Source organism: Argiope bruennichi, chromosome 5 (assembly GCF_947563725.1).
Source record: "Argiope bruennichi chromosome 5, qqArgBrue1.1, whole genome shotgun sequence".
Taxonomy (NCBI): domain Eukaryota; kingdom Metazoa; phylum Arthropoda; class Arachnida; order Araneae; family Araneidae; genus Argiope; species Argiope bruennichi.
In genome coordinates this window covers 31,467,918-31,490,074 of record NC_079155.1, presented here as the reverse complement: position 1 = coordinate 31,490,074, position 22,157 = coordinate 31,467,918, and the positions used below count along the sequence as shown (strand labels likewise).

Below are 22,157 nucleotides of genomic sequence, written 5' to 3'. Positions count from 1 at the left end.
TTTTCATGTAGAAAATGTTTTTGGTTCAATCATCTAATATCTGATATTAACATGTGCTCTGTTTTAATTACTGAATTGCAAAGCAAAGGTCATTAAACTTGATGTTATTAACTCCAAAACATGCCAACAAAAGTTTAAAGAACAAACAATATAAAAAAAATCCTTTTAAATCTCAGTTTTATTTCTGATTTAATATATGTTTATAAAAACCTACTGCTGTTCCTTCTCTGATTCTTTTAAAATATGTATGGAAAAAAGTATCAAATAATCTTTATCTTATTTTAATATTTAAACAAAATATCCCTTTAATAATGTTCACATAATATTTTTTATATTAGTTTTAAATAAGGAAATATTAAAAAATAGTTATATTAATACCTTGTTTGTTTTTATTGTTCATAAAGTATTGTTAAGTGAATGCTTTTCACGTGGAATTTAATTCTACTCATTATTTTCTTTTTTCGAAAGACACAAAAGAGGGAAAGTTCTTGGTTAGAATTTCTTAGAAAATTCTCCTTCCTCATTTGAGAGCCACTTTCCTTTACAAGTTCTTTGCAGTACAAGGAAAGAATACAGTGTTTGATGAGCATTGATAAAGAATGTTTGAATGATGATATCCATTTAACAAATGCATTTTAAGAATTTATTAGAAATGTATAAAAATAACACTTCAATAATCAAATCATCAATAAACAATTCTATCCGAGATCCTTTAAGTTAAAAAAAATCTGAGATTAAGGCTTTTAACTTATTTTTTTAAGAATATAAAAAAAAAAAATTAAAGTTTCAGAATATTTAAAATATGATATGTGTTATTTATAAGAAATCTTCAAAAGAAATTTTTTCGTTTCTTAAGAAATGTGCCTGAAACCTCACATTTTTAACAGTACTAACACAGAGAAACAGGTATGAAAGAATATACTAACCTAATTCAGCAAAAGGATCCGATTTTGCAAGCGCTTCCAAATTGGGAGTTGATGCATTTCGAGGTATTCCTCCTGGAGCAAGTCTTGGGCCTAACAATGATTGGCCACCTGCAGCATTTGATCCAGGTGCAGGAATATTATTGGATGCATTGCTACCTTGGTAGACTGAGTCCCAACTTCCCAATAAAGATGAATCTTGATTGGCTGCTGCACTCATATTAAAAGCAGATGCACTGGAAGACATACCTGGTTTATGCTGCAAAGAAAAAAAAATGTTTAAAAGTTTAATTTGGTCAAATATAGGCTCAAGGAACAAAAATTTAAAGAAAATGCTGTTTGTAAACACAAACATCAAATTTCAGGCTGTTAGTCTAATATTAAACTTTAAAGAAATTTTTAATACACACCTTTAATATTTCAAAAGTTGTTCACAGAAAATATTTTTTTTACATACATACTTCAAACTTTTGCAAAACAATTTGTTTACATAGAACATAAATAATTTTTTATGCAGAATTGTTACATATATACAAGATACATTACATAATTGCACACAAGGTACATAACATTTTTAAAAAGAGAATTTTTAATGCTTGAAAAGCATTTGATTAGACAACAATTAGGAATCGGATGAAACTCATAAACTAAACATATCAACTTTCTTCTGTTGTTCAACATTTAAAAGAAAAATAATTTGGCTACATATTGCAAAAAAATTTTTCTAAATGAAAATTATAAGAAAATTCTTTGTGGCTAATGATAAACATTAGTGACCTCATGCTGAAACCTATGACAAATGACAGATATTTAACAACTATTTTGCAAATCATAAGTCTAAAAAAAATTCTAAGGAAAGAGGCATCTTAGAAAATAAATGAAATTAATTCTGAAAGAAGAAAAAAAAAACATAAGGCTATTTTTGGGGAATAAAAAATATAAAAAGTAGTTCTGAAAAGGAGAAAAGGACAGATATAGATAACTTTTGTTCTTTACAAAGCAGAAAAATTTAAAAAAAAAAAAAAATCATTTTATAAAAATATAAAATAATGGATGGTAGTTGAATACACCAATCTAGTAATTCAATTCATCTAGTAATTACATTATAAAAATGCATTTAAATTATAATCGATAAATTATCATAAAGCCTTTTCATAGTAAAACTTACTTTCCCAACAAATAAAGTATTTTAACATAAATAGAGCATATTATGTCAAAAGCTAACAACCAAATCAATCGACTTATACCCACTTCATCACAGTTGATAAAGATTTGGCAGGAAATAATGCATAGGATTATTTACTAATAAAATTATTTTATTCCTTTAATCCTAATTTTGTAATTTAGAGAGTAATTACATTTCACTTATGTAGCTAAATCAAATATTTGTTAGTTTAATCAAAAAATTAATATATATTAACTAATTCTTAAACAATCTACAACTGATATATAATGCACATTAGCTAGATTTTGGAGGCATTTGAAACTTTACACTTTGAAATTTATTTATTTATTTTCTTGGTAATGCCAAGAATTGAAAAGTAATTTTTAATTTTTTGATATTTTACTATTCTTTAAAAGACTTTTTGATATACTTCTAAAAGTTTTTTTTAAATGACTTGTTACAAATTGTTTGATAAATTTTCTAAAAAAAAATTCTTTTAATAAAAGCATTTTTTTTTAAAGAATTTAATATTATTTTATGGAAATTTTAATTTTGGTTCATTAACAAAATTTTAAAAATATTAGTGAAAACTATGTTTTAAATTAAGTTGATATTAATGATTAAACAATCTATCTTTTAAAACTGACAATTAGGAATTATTATATTCATCCAAATTTTTGGAATAATTTTACTTATCTTGACAATTAACAACCATAAACAAAAGTTTATAAAGAGAGACATTAATTTTCATCCATTTGTAAATTCTTCATTGTTGTTTCAAACCAATATTACTAGGTATTTTTTATAACGGTAATTATAGAAATAAGTTAAAAGATATATTATTTGTGTCATATGCTGATTTACACTTATTCAATTTAGCAATAGTTATTCAGTACTTTAATAGGAAAAATCAGTGTATGAGAGCCATGATATTATAAATCCATACAAAAAGAATTACAAACCTGAGGAGTAGAATGTGCACTAAAACTCGTCTTTGGTGCATCAAATCCACTTCCAGCTGTTGATCCAAAAATATCAAATAAATCAGATGGGGTATTTTTTGGTTCAGAGCTAGAAAACTGGGTATTATTCTCAAAAACACTAAATGGATCAGCACTATTTGAAGTTTTCTGAGTTGAAGCATTATCAGGAAAGGAATCAAAACCATTATTATAATTTAAATTATTGTTGTTAGTACCTGTAAGAAACAATATAAACAATAAAATATAATATCTTATTAATTAAAATATAAATTGAAGGAATTAACTATAAACAATAAATATTAAATGTAATTTAAAACAGGGTAGACAATATTATACAAATTTTAATATATTGATTATACTGCAAAGAAAATATTTTTAATCAAAACTTCAAATGACTTTGTCAATTACCTATTAATGGAACACTTGGAGGGTCGCTTAAAAGATCAAAATTGCTAGGAATACTGTTCACATCATTGTCAATATCTAAAAGATTGACAGCAGGAGAACTCAGGACATTATTTGTAGTGGGAGGAGCACAACTGTTACTCAAATTAAGGAGATCCATTTCTGGAATAGGAGACGGATTGCGTGCAATATCATCCACAGTACTTGGAGTAGGAGTGGGACTTGCAGAATTATCACTTTCTGATTCGTCCTGTGCCAACTACAAAAGTAGTGATATATTAAGAAGTACCCACACAACTTTATCCAAGAATGTGATAATTATCAATGAAATAAAAAAATCATAAAAATATAAATTAATATAAAATTATATATGAAAACAAAATAACAAGAACAAGAAAAGAAGAAAAATAAAAGATTTTACAAGTTTATTTATTTGCAGTAATGATACTATATGGTGAACTGCAGAAAAGAGAAACCAGAACAAAATAATTAAAATTACAATTTTTTTTTTTTTTAAAGGAGGAAAAGAATTTGTTAAGGAATTAAAGAATTTATTGCAAATGATGCTAAGAGAATTTAAAAACAGTAAAAATAATTTTCATTATCTTTAATTTTTTTTTAAGTTTCATGCAAAATCAGCAAAGATGTAAAAATTCCTTCTGTGAAACTGTGAAGGAAATATTGACTCATCTAGTGAACAATTAATCAAAAAGAACAGTTTGGAATTATGAAGAATTATTCCAAATTATTATCTGAAAAAATTTGAAAAAAAATAATAATAACAAAATTACAGTATCATATTTAGGAATTTAAATTTTAATTTATGGGAAAAACTGGCTTTTCTTTTCAGAAATTTTTTAATCTAGAAAGTCAATTACAGCAGACATTCAAAACACATTTAATTAAAATGGCATATATTTGTTCTATTCTATGGTATATTGATTTTTTTCTGAAATCATTAGAGATTATGTATAGGCAAACATATGCAGAAAATAGCTCAATACTTCAAAACTATTTATTTTTAAAATTTCTACATTAAATTTCACTATTCTAGTTTTACAGTGCATTTAGTAACCCTGTTACTTATGTGCCAAATTTCATAGTTAGGGTAAAATAGCATCCATGCCATAGTCAATAAAGCACTTGCAATTATTTTATATTACAATAATATATTTTACACAAGTTACTAACAATAGTCACGGATTTGAATTTAATAAAAAGTTTACAAACTATTACTGTTAAGCTTTTTTTTTTTTTTTTTTTTTTTTTTTTTTTTGTATAAAAATGAAAGGCTAGCACATATTTTACTTCCAAACAAATGAAGTAAAGGCAAATTGCATAGAATTCTTAAAACTTTCCAATACAACTATTTTTATAAATACTACAAAACCAGAAAATGACAAACAAAAAAAAACTTAAAAAAAAACTGTATATGACAAAATATAATTCATAAAAAAAATTTAAAAACCTGGAAAAATAGAATGTGACAAAATAGAGTTAATAAAAACTTACCCCATATAAAATTATGTTTAACTTAAATAGCATAACATGATTGAAACATTTAAGCATTGTATTTAGTTACAAAAATTACAGACAAAAGCAAATGAAATATATATCAAAATATACTTACAAACGCTTCTTTTTCTTGCCAATTAAGAGATGATGTAAAAGCCTTAGAATTTGCAGTTTCTGGTAGTTCCTGAGATGGTTTGCTAAAATGGGCTAAAAAGGAAAATTAACCATTTTATAATGGATATATAAATGAATTATATATTAATACTAATTTGAAAGATAACAGTATCTAATTTCGTACATAAACAAGTATCCATTTCCTCATCTGTATTAAAGAGAAGACGAGGATTAAGCTGCATCTGTGAGATTTCATTCCAAACAGGTAAAACATCAGAAGTCTTCTTTTCAGCAATGCTGACTCCTAATGTGACACGGAAATTATCAGGATATCTATCCAATTCTTCAATGCCATCTAATTCATTCCTATAAAGAATTATTTTAACAATTTTTATCAATAGCAAGTTTATCTTTTTATAAAATAACAATGAATAAATCTAATAAAAAATTTAAACACTTTTAAATTTCAATTTAAACATTAATTTATCATCAACTTTGTTGTATATTAAAGAATAATAATGTTTATAAATAACAAGGAGGGGAAAAAAAGAATTTTCAAGTAATTTAACTTACTTAGATTTCTTTCTCTTTAATTTTAAGGAATGGCATCTTTCTTTCACAACTAAAAGAAATTTTCCCCCTTTCTTAAATTTTATATCTTTGACTGAAAGTTTCTTTTGAATACTATCCATTGCGAGATTAAAAGCATTTAATATCCTCAAAACTAGAACAGTAGTGCAGAGACAAATGTATATTTAACTTATGCTTCATGCAACTTGAATACACATGAAAAACATGAGACCTTCACAAATGTCTAAATAAGATGTTTGAAAACATTCCATCTAAGGCTTTGTTTACCCACCTGCTGAAGGTTATGGACTTGGCTTCCTGAGATATAAATCCAGTATTCAGCTGTAGTTGAAATATTCTATATGCTGTAACCTAATAAAAAGAAGACATGATTTCTTTTTATTTGTTTACTTACATTTTTTACATAATTAAAAGAAGTAGAAGTATAGATTTAAAAACAATAGTACCAATGTTATATAAAAATAAGACTTTTAATAAATCCTATATTCTTCAAAATTATTTTACATCTGGATTGAAAATCAAATAAATCTGAATATGATGAAAATCATAAAAAAAGAATTATGAGTAATAATGTTCAAAAGAAATGAAAGAGAAATTTTATTACCTTTCCTTGAACTTTCCCACCGAAAGTAGATCTTGCATGATACACAACTATTGTTACATCACCCATAACAACTGTTTTCAATGGAATATTAACTTCAGGATCAGTAATATTAAAATGTCTAGAAAAAAGATTCAATATAAAAAATTATAGTTGAAATATTTACTACAAAACCATTATTCTCAATTTGAAATATACAATGCAAATTTTAAAAATTCAAACTAAATAGTTTTTTTTTTAATTTTCCTCAATTTATTCATTTTATAATTTTTTTAAGCATCAGTCAATATATCTTAATTAGAAACTTTAAAAATAATTCATGCTTGATTTCTATAGGGCTTCTAATGAAATAATTATATAGACATACCTTTTTTTTTTTTAATTTAAAGGGGGTGGAGTTATAAACAGTAATAGAGACCTAAGACAGATATTTTAAGTTTGATACCCTCATAACTAAATACAATTTATTATTATAAAGAGTTACAATTCATATCATACTGGCTGATATACAAAATATTTATATAAATTTCCTCCTTTTAAGTAATAATAGAATTCAGTACTTAAGGACAGCAATGAAGACCATATTATGGAATTTTTTAGTCTGAATATAAACATAACATTTTCAGAGATGTGATTGATCAAAAAAAAAAAAAAAAAAAAAGAAAGAAAGAAAGAAAGAAAGAAAAAGAAAAAGAAAATCCATCAATGTGCAAAAGAAAAACATGCAAAAAGTTTGAATTAAATAATCAATGTACAGAAAAAAAATTACCAAAATTATAGCCCAATTGGCTTTTATATTCATTTCAAATATTTATAAAGTAATAAAACAATACCATATGATTTTCTCAAAAACACTTTAAGAACTATATTGCCCAGGACTAATTTAAGCATATATAGGACAAAAAATATAGGGAACTTTATTGTAAATATATCTCTCTAACATATTTAAATACGATTTCTTTAATGCTTAATGGACCTTTGCAGCATATCTCAGACATATTACTGGCTTTTTGGGAGATTTTTTTTATTGACAAGACTGAAAAGGTACTTCATAGTTTGTTTCTGAGTAATTAATACAACAAGCAGCTTCATTTTGTATACAAAATATAGATGTTATTATTTTTCATCTTAGTTCATTATTTTTGTTATTTCTGGTTTTATGATGATTTATGACAATTATTTTGAACTAATTAGGAATTATATTAATTAATTGTTTTAATATTTGCTTTTTGTATTACTAAATCTATTAAAGTAATTTCTTCCATATCCAGGGGTGTTTGTGGGACCCCAAAAAATCCCCTGAAACTTTTACGGACTTACTACCGGCATTTTGGAGTTTCGAGAAGGGGGGGGGGAATGAAAAATTACAATTATGAAGTATTGAATGACCTAATTATAAAAGTTCAATGAATTACTATTTTTGCAAAATTAATAACCATAAATTTTCAAACATATAAACTACTACATTTTATGCAAATCTTTTAAATTACCTGAATTAATTCTTTTAAAAAAAATTATCTAATTTCTGCTGCTTTTTTTTTTTATTTTCTGATGTTTGTGGGCTTGTCTTTCTTTTGTGGTGAACTTCATAATTGCAGGAAGGTTGACTTTTATTTTCCTCATTTACAGTTGAAGAAATTTCCTCGAGAACTGCACATGCAGAGGTAGAAGCAGTTTGCTTTTCTGCTAATGTAGAAGGTTTTTCAGAGACTTTTATAGGTGACTCATCTGAAATACATGTTTTTAAGTCCTCTTGATATGTTTTCCAACTTCTGTTCATATTCAGTAAGAGATCTTTGTGAATTGGATCAGTCATTGGATTTTTTGAGCCATATTTTTCACATGAGGTTTCTTTAGAAGCCATTAAATCATATTTAATAGTCTGCACTGCATCTAGGGAATCAATCTTAAGAGAGGTTCTATAGTCAGTGACAAGTGTATCCATTAAGTTGAATGCACTTTCCACTAACAGGCCATGGAAGCAGCTAAGGCAGGCTTTGACCAATTTAGCCAATGTAGGATACTTATAATCATTTGTGAAATCATCTTTTAAATTAAAAACTTTAGACCAATATTTATCAATTGTACACTTGACTTGATTTCCACTTTCATCAGATGTGTAGAGCATTTCTTTGGTGATATCAATATCACTCTGGTATAACCTTATTTCAGCTTCTACTTTTGACTTTTCATTATCACTAAAAATATGGGACATAAAAGATGATAATTTTTCAAAAGCTAATATTGTACTGGTTTTACCTCTTAGCTCTGGATCTAATGCTGTAAAACTAATTAGATATGAATTTTTAAGGGGTAATTTCTGTTTCATATGCTGAAATTTCTAAATGAAATTCTCTTGCGTACATAAATAAAAAAATATTTCAATAAGCGAAACGAAAAATTTACACGTGCATCAATAAATGAAACGAAAATTTTACACAGCGGAGAAAAAAAAGTTGCGAAGCGATCAATGACAAATAGCTAATACGGCGAAAAATCCCCCTTCTCTACTTATTGGCGCCACGCCAGTAGAGATAAGACCTTTGAACCCAGAGTCACGTTATCGCACATCTGGTCGAACGAAGTCTCCCCCTTTTTTTTCTGCCGCGCCTACTTGCCGAAAAGAATCCAGAAGAGAATGTCCGAGAACCGGGGGAATGAGTCATAACTCACAATAAGGAAAGAACAAAAAAGAAGTTTTTTCCCCCTTTTCACGCATTATCACTGCCTTTGGAGAAAGAAAGGAAAAGTTTTCACCACACACACTGACCTTGCGTTTTCTGCTTTAAAAGCAAACAAAATTACCCAGATCAAAATAAATAATTCATTATTATTCCTACTTCCTTTTGAACGACGATCCCCGGAAATTCCGGGGATCGAAGTTCAAAATCCCCGGAATTCCGGGGTTCCCCGGAGCACAAACACCCCTGCATATCTCTAGTTATTCTTTTAGTTAACATTTAGATGTAACATGTTTTCAGCAATTTAATTTTACTAATACATGAAACATACTTCTACAGGAACACTTAAACAACTAATAATTCTTTGTATGGAGATATAGCAAAATACTTTTATTTAGGAAATAATTCAAGGGTTATTAAATTCCAAAATGAATATTAAAATAATCATTTTATTAATTACTTGCATTAAAGACTGAACAAAAATATTTTTTCACATAAATCTGTTTATTCAGAATAAAATACTCTCCAATATAATGAAAGCTAACTTATATATTCTTAAAAAATAAATAATTCATAAAAAATAAATAAATTCTTAAAAAATAAAAATATATATATATAAATTTAAAAAGTATATATATGTAATGATATTTTAAACTCTTAATTTAATCCAAATTAATTTCCAACGCTTTATCTTAATTTAGCCCATAGTAATTTCATTCTGTTATTTCTTGATGAAATTCCACTTTCTGTTTAATTAATTCAACTGAAGTTCAGTAAAAAGTACTGCACCAACAATCTACGTATCGAGTGAAAATGATACTTCCGTTGCCCTTCTCAAAGGTCACCATGAATATTGAATTGCCGCATGGCCGGAAATTTTATGTAATATAAGACTAGTGATTTTATATTTCATACCTTTTTATTACTTCTGCTTTTGCGCCGCACAGCGTCTTCTTGCAAATAAATCATGTGTGTCTCCCGTGAGAGAATAAAGCAAAATTAAAAATACAACATCTTGTTTATGTCTTCAAACCTGCATTCTGCTTCAACCAAAATATGTTACATATAAACACGCCAGCATGTGTAATTAATTTAACTTTGAAAAGGAATAGAATGCTCAAAAAACAGAAATTAAGCTTGTATAAACCTACTAAATACATTAAAATACCTATTGAACAATAATTCTACATTTAAATATCAGTTTTTAAAGTCAAAAATTCAAAAACATTAAAATTCATTTTACAATACTTCAAAACACATAATATTGAATTTTACCTTATTCTTTCATATTCTTGAGATGTAGTAAAAACTCTATTTTCTCCTATGTAAACTTCTACAAATGGTCTACATCCATCCCTGTAAAGGGGGGGGGATCATTAAAATTGTTATTTCCAAAATATATTCAAACATAATGAAAGGAAAATAAATAGGAATAACAAAATCAGAATCTTTTTAAAAAAAAGAGATTCTTTTAAAAAAATTTCTCATATTCAGAAAAAATAGTTACAAGTATTTTTATACTACTACAATTCTGTGCTTATGAATCTACAGAACTAAAGTTAAAAATTTAGGGCAATAACTGAAACTGTCTTTTCAATTAACACAATAATTAACTTCTCAATATCACTTCAAAATTTCAGCAGCCAAGAACTTTATAATTAAATAAGACTTCTTTCACATACTTCTTTTATTTTCACTCATTCTTTTATAACAAACCCTGTAAATTTGATCAATGATAAAAGTTCTGGCATATCTAAAAATAAATCAACAGATACCCTAAAAAATCCTTATTTTTTTATTTATTTATTTGCCAATTACTACTACCAATGGAAAGAGTTTCAAATAGAAAACTAGCAACAATAAAAAAAGAAGATAAATTTAGTTAAAAAAATGTTTCTTATTTAGTTATTAGAAAATTATAAATATTGAATGCCTGTTTCAATTATATTGTGTACAAAGATGCTGAAAACATTTTCACAAGCCATTAAAATAAAAATGATGAACTTAATATGATTCATTAACAACGCTAAAATGAATTAAAATATTAAACTAAAATGGTCAGGTTATAATTATTTATTAGCTATTACACTGGTTTATTAACACTTAAATTTGCCATTGAATACAATCATGAAATAGACCATGCATCAATCACTCGTGAGTTCTCATTTAACCACTCAATTCCAGAAAAATAAAATTTTAGATTTGTTTATAAGGAATTTTTTTCCCCAAAAAAATGTTTGCAGAAAAGTTGGCAAAGGAAAGAAAAATCAATAAAATAAAAATACTACAACTGAAAGGAAACAAAATTAAAGGAGAAAAAAAATTAAAACTTCTAGAAGAAACTTACAAAAAAATTAGTTGGTTCAGATTTAACCAAATAAAAGAGATGACGAAAAATTCATTATCTATGGCATATAATCTTACTACAATGGAAACTTATATTTCCATAGATCAGATAATAAGTATGATACATCATTGGATTACCATGTGAAATTCACAATTATTATTCTTTATTAAATTAAGAGTAGTAGTGAAATACAATTTATATTCATTAACATACAGAAACATCATTCACAATATCTTCATTCTCTTTATAAATAACTGTCAAAAGAGTAGAATCTTTTTTATTGATGACAAGAAAGAAAAATAATATTATAAGCAAATGTAAAATAAAATGTAACAATAATAAAGCAATCATTGAAATTAATAATATTTACCTCAATTTAGTAAAGAGAGGAACTGGTTTCATTGTTATATAATGAAGAGCTACAGGACAGCAATGTGGATATGTAGGTCTATCTGAAACTATATCTGCTACATATTGCAAATACCTAGAAAAATATAATGAACATGAAATATTAATTATTTTGTGCTTGCAGAAAACAATTAAAAATTAAAAACTGCCTGTTAAGTCACAAATTTTAAAAATAAAAAAACCAGCTACACACAAAAAAAAAATTAAAAAATAATAACCAAAGCAATTAATGTTTTTTAAGGGAAAAAAAATCAATCGTTCCCCTAATCTTAAAATTAAAAAAGACAATTTATTGTAATATGCGAGATTTCATTACCTTTATTTACTAATAAAGCTACAATAATTTTTTATGAAACCCACATAATTTACATTACTCAAATATAAAAACAATGCAAAAATCAGAAATGCATGAAACATTGATATAAATGCACTAATTAAGAATCATATTCAAAATATATTTAATTTTTTAATAAATGTAAAAGATTTTCTTTTGATATTCATTATAGCTTGATTCCTTTATCACATAATTCACTACCTGGTACTTTTATGGTATATGATTTTTTTAATCTTTATTTTAATATATTTATGAAAATAATTTATATTATCGAAAACTAACTATTATCAAAAAAACTATCATTATCAAAAACTACCATTTTTTTTTTTTGTATTTTCCATTTTCTGCTTTTTATTTTGTAATTTATTATGTTAATCATCATCTAATGTTGTAATCAATTTTTCTCAAATTCACTAAAAAAATGACGACATCCACACTGAATCAAAACTAAATAAAATCAAGCAAATAATTGATAATTAAGTTTAGAGTATTTAAATACAGCATTGTAATTAGGAACTCTCAAGAATATAAATTTTTATAATTCAGCACATTAATTAGTAAATAAAAACTGATTATAAAATTCCATTTTTATAAGCATGAAAGTTGAAATAAGCACATGTAAAAATGAGAAGATAAAAACTTCATGCTTCTAATGTATAATAAAATATATACTTTAGACCATGAATGCAAAACAAAAGCGATGGCTTTAAAATCATTTTATAATAGAGGAAGAACACATTGATATTAACTAAAAAATCTTTTTCCTAAAAAAATATGACAGACATTTCATAATAGTAAAATAAAAACTTCCAATAAACACTTTGTGGAAAAATAAAAATTTAATAGAAATACATTGAAAAATACCTAAATTGAGAGGGAACCATGTTAACACAACATCTACGAAGAGCAAACAGTTGCAATGCTTCTTCTGGTTTCTTAAATAATTTGCAGAAAATAAGAAAAGCACTTACAAGAACTGCCGATGAAGATTTTCCATCCTACGAAACAAAACATCAAATTTTCAGAAATTCTTTCATGAAACAATTTTTTAAAAATTCTTCTTGAGGTATTCAAAAGAAATGTTTCAATGAAACAAGATAAGAGAAAACACTTTCCAATAATGAAATTAAGATCAAGATCTTGGTACTCACCAATAAATACATAACAATAGAAAATATTTTAACAGTATCCAATGTTTTAGAACAAATATGTACAACAAAATTAGCATATAATGAATAAAATATTTTAAGATTCTGGGCATAAGAATAACATTTTTCTAATGATTTAATTCTATGATCAGCCTGATAAGAAATTTAAAATTTGCATCTAAATCTGAACTAAAAGAACTAGATATCTCTGGATTAGAATATAAACTAATATACAATAGGGCTCTAGATAAAACTGCTTATTTAATAAATTTTTATATTCAGAAATTAAGAAAGCTAGATATTGATCTGATTGTTTTAATACAATCAGAACAATATCTAACTATCAAAAAATTATTCTAAATGAAATTTTTAAAAAATTATGCTCAAACTCAACTCAATTATTTTGAAAATAAAGACACTATATTACCTCACCTTTTTAACAGCAAAACGATTATATGTATTTAAATATTGATGTTGTACTTCTATGTGACAGCATATTATTTAATCTGAATAACACATTTTCATTATTTCCAAAATGTTTTTATATAAAATCTTAATTTTGCATAACTGAGCTGTTGGAAAAGTTTCAGTTTTATCCAAAAGAGAATTATACAATTAAGAAGATACCAATAAAAAATAATCAAAAACAAATTATATTTTACTCATAATTAATTTTACAATTAATAAGGCAAATATTTTATTTTGAAAATTAATTGTAAAATTTTAAAACCTTTTAAATGCAAAATTTATATATATTTTTAAAAACCTATTAAAATATTGCTCACATTAAACATAAATCTAACAAAATATTTAAAAATATATATAAATTATAAAGGACAATATTAAAATCTAATGTGCATATCAAATTATAAATAGTGAATAAATTGTCTTCAAAGCCCAATCCTAATGATACATAAATGAGAAGACAATATATTACTTACTAGACAATGTACTATGCAGACATTTTTAGGATCTTGCTTCAAATACAAATACATATTCCTACATAATGAAACTAAGGTATTTAAAGGAGGAGATTTCTTTGGTGGCCAGCCTGCTTCACTGATTTTAGCATTAAATTTGACAGAAGTATAAGCACGTCCAGAAACATTATATACAGCATAATGTCCACCATGCCTGGCATCTAAAAGGCCTCGAACATCGTCCACATGATTTCGATACGCAGATTCTAAACCTTCAGCAGGATATGACATTACTGTAAGGCAAAAAAAAACCATTAACAATAAAAAAAATATAATTATATAATTAATAAAAATATAATTGCAGAGGTTTTTGATGTAAACTTCAGGATCAAGTCATCAATCAGCAATATTTAAATATTTTTAACTAAATAAAATTTAGTGGAATTTCAATTTCCCAAATTTCATTCATCCCAAAGAGAAATAATCATGAGTCAATAATTTTTTAAAATTCTGACAGCTTTTTTATAGTACTGCTGATAATTTGTTTATGACAATGAGAAATAAATTCATTATGTAACTGCTTATATTAGTACTTTCTGTCAACAATAGCAATGCTAAAGAGCATTGACATAAGCATGGAATGAGGATAGATAAAAGTCTTCAACTTAGTTTAACATTTATATTTAATTCATATAATAAATTATATTTCTTGCAAATAAAATGAACAAATTAACAATTTAGAAAATCAACACAAAATAACAAGTTATTGCAAAAAAGTCTGCAGGATACTTAATGTTTACTGAAAACATTTAATTTACATCACTGATTAGGAGAAGAACTTCAAGTATAAACTTTTAAAGCAGAAAAGAAACAATGTATTTAAAAAAAAAAAAAGAATTATCTAAAATGAACAAACATAAATTGCTCTGTCAACATACCAGCAACTCTAGCAGTAATGTAATTGAAGTCCAAATCTTGGCGGGCAATGGATCTATAATAAAAAAATTTAAAATAAGATTTAACGTAATTAATTAATAGGATTAAAACATAATTACTAAAACATTTTATATAAATGAATTTTCAAAAAGGGACCTACTGAGAGACAGTCTGCATCACACGAGATGATTGTTCTTTGAGATTTTTGAGAAAACTACCAGCACCTCCTTTTAAAGAACCAAACAGCCCAGGTCCACCTGCCATATTGTTCACCTGTGCATAACCCTGATCAGAATTTACAGAAGGTGGAGGTGGTCTAGGAGGAGGAGGAGCCCCTGATGTCGTAGTCTCCACATTTGGAGGCGGAGGTCTGCTGGGAGGTGGTCTATTAGGTGTATGAGCTGAAAATTACATTTCATTAATTAATTATATTGATAGAAAAATTAGTATTTTGAATAAATCAATAGATTACTATATCAACAACAAACAGAAGGAAAATCAAATTATCTAATACAAATTTCTGAATAGATGCAAATTACATAAGCCTTTTAGTAACCACAACTTTTTTTCAGTACATATGTATGTGAATAAAAATCACTGATTTATTTAATTTTATATGCAATATCTAATACTTTTGCAGCTTTCAACATTTGGGGAAAACAGCAAAAAATGATTCTGACACACATTTAAGGAAAACACAGCCTGCCTCTCTTTGGAGAGCATATTTAAAAGAAATACCAAATAGTGCTAATAATAAAGCACATCATTTCAATTTTATAATTCATTATGGGAATTCATTATATGCATGCAACATTTTAAATGTTGGTTGTATACAAGATATAAAACTCCAGTTTTTCCATAGCAGAAATTTTTTTTTATTGGGCACAAATTTCAATATAAATAAAATAATTATTGATAAATAAAATTACTTAAAAATATTGCACACTAAATAATGCAAAAATTATGTCTCTGCTTATGTATTTAACTTCATGATGTTTTTTTAGTTAGCCACATTTGAATAATGTTTAATAAATTAGAAAGAAAATAACAGAAATGATTTATTTTAAAGTCTAATTTTTAATCAAAATTAATTTAATAATTTCTCTGTTCTATCAAGTCAAAAACCTTATTATTTTCATTGATTAATAAATTAAAATTAATTAAAAAGGAAGATTAAGTTATATAGAAAGGTATCATTATAAAAGCTCAGATAAGTTATGGTTTCTCCACAGCTACAATGCAGAAGCTAGCATTGTTTATAAAAAATGTTACAATTATAATTACTTTTTTCTTTAGATAAAGCTGTACTTTCATATTTACAAGAAAGCAATACCATAACGTTTATAAACGATCTTTAATCATAAAAAAGAATGAAAATTACCCTAGATATTGTATTATTCCAATTTTATATTTCTGTCATTTACAACACTTTTTATTGCTCCCATCAGATTTTTCCATATTCATAATGCATTAAAATCGTCATATTTACATTTACAGAAATTTAAACTTCTACCATTTATATTATACTAAATAGCTCAAGAGGAAGGGGAAAATAATAAAATGGGATCATAATTGAACAGAAATGCTTTGAGTAACAATTATATCATTAGTAGTGGAGAATGGTGAAAATAATTTCAATTTTTCATGAACTTGAAAAACAAACACAAAACATAAGAAATAAGAGATGTAGACAAAAATGTATAGTGGATTATGTATTTTGATGAAAATCACTAACTGTGGTTTTGTTAGGAATATAGTAATAAAATTACAATAGGAATTATAAAAATTTGAAGACCATTTACAGTATCTTGGATAATTTCATGTTCACTTTTATAAAAGACAACAAAATAAAATGTGTATCACACAATTACTTTATTCTTACTAGGGACTAAGCAGAATTACAAAGAGAAAGTAATGTCAGAAATCATTTACATTATTAATCATCACATTATTTTGAGTTAAGAAATAGGAGTAAGAAAGAAAAAGAAATACCGAAAGAGAATTCTTTTAATTATTGTCTTTTAAAAATGAAGAAACTATGATCAGAGAAAGAAATGACAATTTTAGTCCCAATTTTATTTTTACATATTCAGCAAATGGGCACACCATAACAAAATATACAAACACCTAAACAACTCATGGTCATCTTTTTTCAACTCTTGTGGTCCTCATTCCCCGAAGAGCTCACTTCTTCTTCCTTAAGCTTCTTTTCTCTCCTAGGCAATTAATTTTTTCACCAAGTTCTCATAAGGGTCACCAAATAAAAGTGATGCCTTACAAATAATTTGTAATATCCAGAATGTGCATTTGAAAAACATTCACTTCTCCCCAACCTTCACCCTTCTTCCATGCATTTTTATCAATGTAATTGGTTCCGATCATTTGACTCACTATTCATCAAGTCTGTAGGAAAATGCAGAAGTGGAAGAATGCTGTATATTATAAATTATAACTCAATTCACAGAAAAGAATTTCCTATCATCAATTAAATAGAAAATCCACAACTACAGGATGCAGAGGAGATACTGCTGACCCTTTAAAAGGATAATCACAATACCTAAATTGAAATTTTCTAATAAACCAGAAATCGAAATTTTAGTTTAGAGAAATACATCACAAAAAAAAAAAAGTTAAATCACTAAATTCAAATTGTGTATTTACCTGGACTAGGAGGGTTGCTTCCAACTGGTTGTCCCAAATTTAGTGGTGCATTAACATTAGTCTGTCTTTCATCAGCTATTAATTTCAATCGCTTCAAAATATCAGTTACAGAAGGTCTATCAACAGGATTTATTTGCAGAGATCCTCCTGTATTGAATAAAATATATATAAGTACAATTCCACCCCTTGAAGACTAAGTGCCTAGAAATCACATGCCAGTTACAATGAATTTTATACATAGACAGAGAGTGCAATATACGTTTTAATAATGAAAATGAATTTTTTTAAAAGTAAAGTTAATTAGTAAAACGAGTTAGTTACAAATTTATTAAATTACAATGAATATAACAAAATTGACATCACTAATTCCTACAAGTTTAATTTTTTACATATTCAATAAAGAAATACAGATTAAAAAATAGCAGTAATAATATTAATTTTATTTTTACATCTTACTTATTAAATCATGCAGAACTTCATAATCTGTAATATGAGCTGGAATGGTATAGTTAGCATTCAAAATTCTAAGTTTAGCTGAGTCTTCAAATGGGTGCTCTTTGAAGCAAAGAACAAAAAGAATGCAACCTAAAGCCTAAAAAAAGCAAATAATTAAAATGTTTACTTTATTAAAATGTGTCCTTAATTTTGAAATTAAAAAATATGTAAACCCATCTTCATTTTTAGATTAAAACATCCTTAACATTTGAAGAGAAATAAATATTAAAATATGTAATTCAGTTTATTTACTGTCTAAAATTAATGAAAATACATTACTTTGTAATAATTACACAATTTCTTCAAATAATGCTAATCTAATTTATTTGATTTGATTTGAAAATTAAAAACAAAACTTATTCGGACACGAAAGAATTTTTCTTTTAATATATTTTCAGTGAGAAAAAATATAAACCGATTTTAATAATATTGAACAAATTCTTTTAAAGATGAACTTTTACAAATACTCAAGTATTAGCAAACTGAAAAGTTTATTACTATGGACTCATAATTCAGGGGGGAAAATTCAATGAATGAAAAATTACTATAGAATCATCACTCAAAAAAAAAAAAAATTCAGAGGATGAAAAATAGCATCACTCAATCATATTACTCAAGCATTGAAATTTCCAAAAAGCAATCATTGCAAAATAGTAGTTATATTAGAATCAATTCTTAATCATTATCACTGAAGTTAGATTAAAAATTTAAAAAAAAAACTGAAAACAAATTGTGAAAAACACCATTTTAATGGTGATAACCAATTAATACAATATTATTAATCAATGAAATACTTGCTAATTTTTCCTTTCAAACAGATTTTGCTTTTATAAATTAAAAGATTTAGGTACTTCTCTTATGTCTGTATCATCCTTACATTGTTAAAAAAAAAGATTAAGATTTCAGAACTTTAAAGAATTGGCAGACATTAATTCTGAATATAAAATAATAATTATCATAATTATTTGGTGATGTATTACAAATTGAAGGGGAAAGAAAGAGTAATGCATTCACTGAACAGGAAGATGGGGGGAAAAAAGCAAATAGCTTAATCAAAACTTACAACTAAGTTGAATTTAGTAATTAAGAGAACCTGAATGGAATAAAAGAATAAATATTTATAAACTTTTAAAGTTAGGTTTATTATCTTGATATTTTTTTGTTGTTGTTGTTGTTGTTGTTTCAATAAAAAATTTTAAATGCTCAAAAAATACTTAGACCTCTTTCAAAAAGAATTAATTTTATGCATATCCTTTGATAAGAGACTTTGATGCTTTATAGTTGATAAGTGTAATTGATCAAACTATAATGCATATCATTTCCAAAAAAAAGAAAGATTATCAATGGCAGATAATTCAAACAGAAAATAAAAATCATGGGATTGGTAGTCATTAAAAAAAAATCTAAATGAGAAAAGTAATAGCTAAAAACATGCTTTGCAATTAACCATTCAAACTTTTCATAGTTTTATTTTTCAAACTACTAATTTTTTTTAGATAAACAACTAGTTAAGAATAAATCAAACAAAGGTGTAAGTGGCAAGTTTAAAATTTCAAAGCAAATAAATTTTTAAAAAATCTTTTTTCATTATTAAAAACATGACATTTTAAAACAATTAACCTTTAAGTTACAGTTGCGGTCTCAACTCCTTTCTCCTCTAACAATAACATTTAAAATAACATTGCAAGGTATTAAATAATGAACTATTACTAAAGATAATTTAAAAAGAAAGGAATAGAAATATGTTAAAGTTTCAAATTATCAGACAAAAAGAGTAAAGAATAATATTTTTCACTTTCTGAATCTCACAGATTCTACTATTTAAAGAAGAGGAGTCACATGTTTCAATAAAAAATGAGAATGCATTCTTACCCATACATCCATTGCTTGGTTAATGGGATAATTATTATAAGTATCTAATATTTCAGGCGGTCTGTACATAGGCGTTGTATTTTTACACATCTGTAAGAAATTTAAAAAATAATTATTCAAAGAATTAATAATATAAAGAATTTTTTAAAAAAAGAAGACTTTTTGATCATACTTCATCTTCAACTAAACTTCTCTGAATTGCAGTCCAAGTGTTATCAGGATGACAAGCTTTAGTAGTAGCACTTCCAAAATCACATAGCTTTATTTTACCATCTGAACTAAGTAATAAATTTTCTATCTAAAATAAAATTTAAAAAAAATTAAAACATAATTAAAACATTTTTTTACAAATATCATTCTAACAATATTCAAAAAACATTTTAAGAATAAGAAATAATAGCCCACCTTTAAATCTCGATGTATAATTGGCGGACTTTGAGAATGCATATGTTGTACAGCAGAACAAGACTGATAAAAGATCTGAATCACCTGAGCACACGAAAGAGGACTTTGACGAGCATTTAGAGCATCCATAAGGGGACCACCTGAAGAAAATCAGAACTTGAGACTGTATTTTAAATCTGCATATTTAAAAATTCAATGTTATCAATTTTACACCACCTTACAAGGCATTAGAGGAAAAGCAATGCAAATGATAGGAAAATATCAATTATAAAAGAACCACTTACATAGTTAAAAAAATATTCAGGAAGGAAATTAGTAAATGTTTCACAAATGCATTATAAATAATATATCAGTATTTTGTTTTAACTCTTGAAGCTTAACTTCAATTAAGAAAAATTAACTAAATCCATACTCTATTTATTTATTATAATTCTGTTAATCCAATATTCAGGAGAAAGACAATAAAGATACTCCAAAATATATTCAATTAATCTGATTATATTTCATAGTTTTAATATGGAATTATCTATGATGCAATAAGTTCTCTTTTTTTTACATAGCAGATAAAATTTTAATAAATGGTTACTTACAATAATATAAAAATATTTCTTCTAGATGAAAAACCAAAACACTTTCTTATAATAAAAAATCCCCGGACAGAAGAATAAAAACTACATTTTAAAATAATAATTTTAAAATGTAAATCAACTGCTTAAAATATCAGTTAAAATCAATGCTTCTGCAGAAATAGCTATCAAAATAATTCAATAAAGTATGTTAAATTGAAAGAAATGAAAAAAGTGGTACTGAAAAACTGTATTCACCCAACTACATAAAATTATACAGAACAGTATCACTTCAATTTGATATTTTTCCCTCTCTAAAGTAAAAGTCTTTAGTCAGAAAATTAATCAAATTTAAAGGAATAAAAACAGTAAACAGTTTTGATATATTCAACAAATGGCCTTATTCTTCTCGTGGTATACAAAAAATGATCATATTACATATATATACTAGATATTATATATATTATATACTAGATAATTTTATCACATTTTCATTAACAATCACTAACTTGGCAGAAATATATTATTTTATTAGGATCAGTTGGTGTATTTACCAGAAAATTTGAAATTTCTATTCAAAAATCGGAGTAAAACTAGCTAACATAGTATTTTATCGATGCTTTAAAATCTTAAATACTTGAGCTTATACTTGTTATTAAATTCCTACATTTTCTATACAACACATATCATAGAATTCAGAATTATGATAATTTTAAGAACCTTTTTAAAGAATTAAAAAAGTTAATTCTTTAAATTTTAAAGATTTTTTTTAAAAAAATTCACACACTACTTCACTATGAAAACAATTAGATTAAATTTCACATGCTTCATTCTTATGCATTTGGCAGTGGGAATTATAAAAATTTACGATTATCCTAAACAGAATACTGCTGGTAAATTTAAGTACATTTTTATAATAATATTTGAAAGAATATTCTATATATTTCATTTGAATTTGTCAATAGCAAGATGATCATACATTGCAATTAAATGCCAAAATATAACTAGAGCTTTAATGCAACATTTTACTGATTATATGTCATTTTTGATACAAAAAAAAATATATGAATTGCATTACATGATGATA

General features: G+C 25.6%; 1 protein-coding gene across 1 annotated transcript in view; it reads right to left on the bottom strand.

Annotated features, from left to right (window-relative positions):
- LOC129968797 (cyclin-G-associated kinase-like) overlaps nt 1-22,157 on the bottom strand; it is a 34,557-nt gene that overhangs the window by 5,442 nt on the left and 6,958 nt on the right. The window contains exons 5-22 of the mRNA XM_056083051.1: nt 20,505-20,644; nt 20,272-20,397; nt 20,100-20,189; nt 18,189-18,324; nt 17,733-17,879; nt 15,232-15,472; nt 15,074-15,126; nt 14,157-14,428; nt 12,932-13,065; nt 11,696-11,809; nt 10,254-10,334; nt 6,301-6,418; nt 5,968-6,047; nt 5,290-5,471; nt 5,107-5,198; nt 3,480-3,735; nt 3,051-3,286; nt 927-1,182 (exon numbers count right to left, since the gene is read on the bottom strand). Of these exons, the coding sequence (XP_055939026.1) occupies nt 927-1,182; nt 3,051-3,286; nt 3,480-3,735; nt 5,107-5,198; nt 5,290-5,471; nt 5,968-6,047; nt 6,301-6,418; nt 10,254-10,334; nt 11,696-11,809; nt 12,932-13,065; nt 14,157-14,428; nt 15,074-15,126; nt 15,232-15,472; nt 17,733-17,879; nt 18,189-18,324; nt 20,100-20,189; nt 20,272-20,397; nt 20,505-20,644 (2,754 nt within the window). The remainder of the gene's footprint in view (nt 1-926; nt 1,183-3,050; nt 3,287-3,479; nt 3,736-5,106; nt 5,199-5,289; nt 5,472-5,967; nt 6,048-6,300; nt 6,419-10,253; nt 10,335-11,695; nt 11,810-12,931; nt 13,066-14,156; nt 14,429-15,073; nt 15,127-15,231; nt 15,473-17,732; nt 17,880-18,188; nt 18,325-20,099; nt 20,190-20,271; nt 20,398-20,504; nt 20,645-22,157) is intronic.